Source organism: Bos taurus, chromosome X (assembly GCF_002263795.3).
Source record: "Bos taurus isolate L1 Dominette 01449 registration number 42190680 breed Hereford chromosome X, ARS-UCD2.0, whole genome shotgun sequence".
NCBI classification, from domain to species: Eukaryota; Metazoa; Chordata; class Mammalia; order Artiodactyla; family Bovidae; genus Bos; species Bos taurus.
Window position 1 is genome coordinate 92,750,330 of NC_037357.1, and position 5,386 is coordinate 92,755,715.

The 5,386-nt window shown below is 44.6% G+C and overlaps 1 protein-coding gene across 1 annotated transcript; it reads left to right on the forward strand.

Annotated features, from left to right (window-relative positions):
- The first annotated feature begins 1,885 nt into the window (after positions 1–1,885).
- MAGEH1 (MAGE family member H1) lies at positions 1,886–3,322 on the forward strand. Its single transcript, NM_001080728.1, has one exon. The coding sequence runs from the start codon at positions 2,129–2,131 to the stop codon at positions 2,786–2,788; it is 660 nt and encodes a 219-aa protein (NP_001074197.1). The 5' UTR covers positions 1,886–2,128; the 3' UTR covers positions 2,789–3,322.
- The last annotated feature ends 2,064 nt before the right edge of the window (positions 3,323–5,386 follow it).

The following is a 5,386-nucleotide window of genomic DNA, read 5'->3' on the forward strand; positions in this document are numbered from 1 at the left end:
CTTGGTGTGCTGCAGTCCATGGGGTAACAAAGAGTTAGACATGACTGAGTGACTGAACAACAAGAACATCAGAATGGAGAAGCTATTTGAAACAATATGGGTGGTTTTGTAATACTCTGATCACACAGATTCACAAATTGCAAACACAAAACAAATGAATAGAAAACATACAAAGAAGAAACAACTGAACTCAGAGGAAACTGCTCTAACTCAGGGTCACTGGTACATGCTGTTGGATTTGCAGAGAGCCTGACAAGAAGCCTCACATCCAAAGCAAGAGCGACTACTTTCCTGCTTGTTCAGAGGACAAGTCAAAGAACACAGATGTTAGGTAAACTCATGAAGCTTGTAAGTGACAGGTGCTAGGCCAGGACTCACATTCCCATGTCTGGGTTCAATGCTTGTTCTTCAATACCAGGCATTCCCTTTCTACACATGTACAGAGGACTAGACCTTGCTGGGTGAGATGCAGTTGGCAATTCTGCTTTCTTAAAGGGACATACTTTCCCACTCATGAATTTATTCACTGGGTGAAGTCATATCCTATTCCACCTACCCTATCAAGGACTAGGGCATATCAGGGGGAGAGTTAGGGTCCCTTCCTGCATTGTGACTACAATCTGAAATGCTGTCAAGCAAATATTTAATATCTTCCAGCCAAACAGTTATAAATATTCATTTCCTTTTAAAAAGTTCAGGCAAAATCTTCCTTGTCATGTATTCCTTCAACGTTCATTTGTTTATTAAATTCTGCCCTCACGCATTGCTTGAAACACCTTCAGAGAGACAAAGGCTGTGCTTTTTGTGTGATAAGTGCTTTGTGTTTGTTATCTCATTTAAGTCTCACAACCCTATGAGACCACTGGTACTGTAATTAACCCAATTTATAGATGAGACAATGGAGGCTCAGAGAAGTCAAGTGACTTGTGCAAAATAATGTCTTTGGAAAGACATAAGTAAAGTACAAAGTGCTTGCTATAGAGAGCAAAAACGGGTTCATTACTCTTTTGCGCAGATGAAGAGGAGCTTCATGGAGGAAGAGGCCTCTGGGCAAGCAGTTGGAATTTAGGTAGTTGGAGATGTGAGAAAAGGCAATTCATGCAGAAGAAACAGTGAGCCACTGTTTCAGTGACCTGAAATGGATAGAATTCAGAGTAGGCTTTGAATTATGTTTGGATAACAGAATGAAAGAAAGAAGAAAAATAAGTCAGATATTCACGTAGACAGGAGCAAAGAAACCTTGGGGCCAACTTGAACTCCACCACCCACTCCGTATTCACCACTTTCATCCAATTAGTCTCTAAAGCCTGTCAAAGAGCACCTTTAAAATGTCTTTCTGTCTTTCCATCCCCTTGGCAACCACCTTAAGGCTCACTTTCATTCTCTCTTACTTCTTACTCTAAATACTTCCTAAATGACCTGCCAGACAATCGTCTGCTCCTTTGTGGCTGTACAAATGCAAGTCTGACTCTGTCAGTGCCCTGCTTAATAATCTCATGAATATATAACACTATAAAGGCTCTGCACCTGGAATTATAGACACTTTCCAAGACAGGGAAGGAGAGCTGGGACTAGCTGATTCCTTGCAAGAATACACTCATGCGCCTACCACACTGTCTCATATACACCCTCAGCCTAAAAATGGAGTAGATACACACTCTTTCCCAAGACCTGCCAACCAATCTCGTACAAGACTGAAAAATGAAAGAACGCTAATCTATTTACTTCTTGTTGCATACCCCAGCCCTCACCAATCCCAAATCATCTTTTCTGCCTTAGTCCCACCCCTGCCTTGACTTGTCCGTTCTTCTATCTGACAGCGGAAGTCTGCCTGAACGAACCGCCCACTTCCTTTTCGAGTTTGGAGATTGCGTGGCAGGTTAGGTGGAGTCAATTCAGCTTTGCATTCTCGTGCTTTGCTGCCGGGGCGAGCGCTGGGGGCGGTTGCTCCGGCAAGTCGGCTTACGTGGGTGTTAGTTTGTTTGCTGAGAACATCTCGCTTGTTGTTACAAAGACTCTACTGATGTTGGTGGCTTCAGCGGCGGCCCCCCTTTAAAGTAAAGATAGCTGCTTTCTGCAGGCATCTTACTCTAGGATTGCTATAGACTCCGTGCCCTTAGTAGAAGACATGCCACGGGGACGAAAGAGCCGGCGTCGCCGTAACGCAAGGGCCGCAGAGGAGAACCGCAACAGTCGTAAGATTCAGGCCTCAGAAACCTCTGAGACCCCGATGGCCGCCTCTGTGGGCTCGAGCACCCCGGAGGAAGACCTGAACTGCCCAGAGGAAGACCCAAGCACTCCAGAGGAGACCTCCACTACTCCTGAGGAATCCTTGAGCACTGCTCAAGCGCAGAAGCCCTCGGTAGCCCGGAGCAACTTTCAAGGCACCAAGAAAAGTCTCCTGATGTCTATATTAGCCCTCATCTTCATCATGGGCAACAGCGCGAAGGAGGCCCTGGTCTGGAAAGTGCTAGGAAAGTTGGGGATGCAGCCTGGCCAGCAGCACAGCATCTTTGGAGATCCAAAGAAGGTCGTTACAGAAGAGTTTGTGCGCAGAGGGTACCTGATTTATAAGCCGGTGCCCCGTAGCAGCCCCGTGGAGTACGAGTTCTTCTGGGGACCTAGAGCACACGTGGAATCAAGCAAGCTGAAAGTCATGCACTTTGTGGCAAGGGTGCGTAACCGATGCTCCAAGGACTGGCCATGTAATTACGATTGGGATTCTGATGATGATGCAGAAGTTGAGGCTATCCTCAATTCAGGTGCGAGAGGTTATTCTGCCCCTTAGGGAAATATGCAGCACACCCATGAGGGAGGTTAAAAACAGCTTCAAAGGTACTCCTCAAGAGGTAGATCATTTGGGTCATGAGTTGAATATAATGGGGAGGGGGCACTGTATTTTGTACTTGTGATCATCAAATTGTTTGAGAAATAGAACGTTTACTTTAGACATTGTAAATTTCATTCCGTTTAATACAGTGTTGATTAAGATCACAATATGTTTTAAAAATATGATTGAAGAAAAGATATTTTCCTTTATTTTCTGTCACTGAGATTTAGTATAACAGTTTTGCTAACGTTTTAAAATGAAGCCTATCCGTTATATTCTATGACCGGGCACATATTTTCTATCATTAAAATAGGCTGCTCTTAAAAGTGATGATATAACCGGTAAATTGTGAGGGAAGAATGAGAGAATTATTTTGTGTCCTACCTTTCTGAAACCTGTGTCTCCTTTTGTGTAAAGAATACAGACAACCATCTTGATTTTGTATAATTACTGCAGAATATATAAAAAAAAATAAAAGCTTAGTGATGAGGACACTTTGTCCATTTATTGGCCACGAGTTATGGGTGAGGCACCAGTGTAGGTTCTGGGGATACTCATGAGGCACAGCTCTCAGTTCTAAAGAATATTCTAGATTATGTGAGAGAGATAAATCTGTAAACTGGCAGTGTGGTAAATGCTGTAATAGGGAGTGAGCATGGGGTACCATGAAAATGTAGAAAAGTTTATGTGACCTCTATTGGAGGGTGGGATAGGAAAAAGGGCATCATAGGGTGCTATGAAAATCCAAGAGATGCTTGAATAAGCTTGAGGGAGTCTGAAAGGGGCATTAGAGCATACTATGAAAAGATTGTGTATTAAGTATTTTTTTGAAACTTAATCTACCTTGGGGGAAGGAGCAATGGCCAAGGGAAGGACACATCACAGGGTGATGTGGAAATAGAAAATGCATTTAAATCAGTGTGAGAGGAGGGCAGAGGGGAAAGGGATGGTTGCAGGCAAAAGGAGATTGTATGGTACTACAGACATTCAAAAGATGGGACTGTCAGAAAATTCTTGGTTAGTGAAAACCTGAGGTCTGAAAGTAATATTGGAGATGAGGAAAGGAGTAAAAATTGAGGCACTAAAGGCAGCATGAACATTGAGGAAGAAACAAATTCTTTTCCCAGTGGCTCAGACCACAAAGAATCTGCTGGCAATGCAGGAGACCTGTGTTCGGTCCATGGGTGGGGAAGATCCCCTGGAGAAGGGAATGGCTACCCACTCCAGTATTATTGCCTAGAGAATCCCATGGACAGCCTGGCAGGCTACAGTCCATGGGGTCGCAAAGACTCAGATAGACTGAGCAACTGAGCACAAATTCGTATTAGGGTCATGTCATGGGGAAAGTGGAGGAAAAGGAATGAGATGAGGAAGAGAGGAGGGGCTGGATTCCCAAAGGGTGGGAGTTATGACTAATTTTAATGAGGCCAAAAATGGTTAATAGTAATAATAATAATTCTGGAATAATGAAAAGAAAAAGGCTTCTTAAAAGCAGAGCTTCTACAAACCAAAGAAAGGAGTCGATCTGTGGGCTGTCTGAAAGGTAAACTGTTACCTCTCTGAGAAGCTGTCTTGCTAAGGTGCACAAGTTGTTTTAAAGGTGTGTGTGTGTGTGTGTGTGTGTGTGTGTTGGCAGGGGAGGGGAGTAGTAGGGCAAAGTTAGCACTTTGATTCTCTCCTTCAGCCAGTGTATTAAGTCCAGAGGGCTACCTGGCCCATGGTGTAGGAAGTCTTGTGGTATCAGGTTTCTTTCCACCTCCAGAACTTTTACACTTTGTTTCCTCACTGTGCTAAGGAGTTCAATGCTCTTCCCATCCATTCTATCACTAGGGGCTTCTGAATCCTCTGCCTTGTCCTGCAGCACATCTGGAGAGGTGGGAGTCATCCCTCATATTCAAATCAGCTACATGCATAAGAAGGTCTGGCCACCCTCAAGGACAACTGCACTACCCAGAGAGCTAAACACAGTAAGAACTAAGTCCCCTAATAGGGAGCACTAAGAAAGAGTGCCTCACCTGGCCTCCTGGGTCTCAGAGACAGCAGCTGTCACACACAAAAGAGTGGCCAGGGCACTTCTTTCTTTGCCTCATGCAGACTTACCCTGCTTCCACCTGTGTGCAAAGTAAAGTCACTAGGGCCAGGGTAAGCTAGCAAATGACTTTCTGGCAAAGACCTAGGGACCAACAGACATCAGCCTGCTTGCAAAGACAAAAGTAGGAAGCATGATCCCTCAGCAGCTCCAAATTCATTCAGGAAACAAGAAAATAGTGGGAACCTCTATGATTCAGGCACTTGGGCTGCAGAAGATCAAAAGGCATGTTTTGGGGCCTGGATGGGCCATATTTGTCCACAGTGGCTCCAGAGGTAGACAAGGTGTAAATCTGAGGTTCAGATTGCTGAATGACATTCTGGTCTAGAACCACAGAGGTAGCAAGTGACAGATGCTGGACAACACCCCATGTCCACTCCCAGCAAATACAGAGTGTTTCCCTATAGGCCACCCTGCTGTCCTTCTCTGCCTGCCAGTGTACTCACAAAGTCACTGTCTTCAAAAGA

Coding starts and splice junctions, on each gene's coding strand:
- MAGEH1 (NM_001080728.1), top strand. CDS start 2,129: ATGCCACGGGGACGAAAGAGCCGGCGTCGCCGTAACGCAAGGGCCGCA.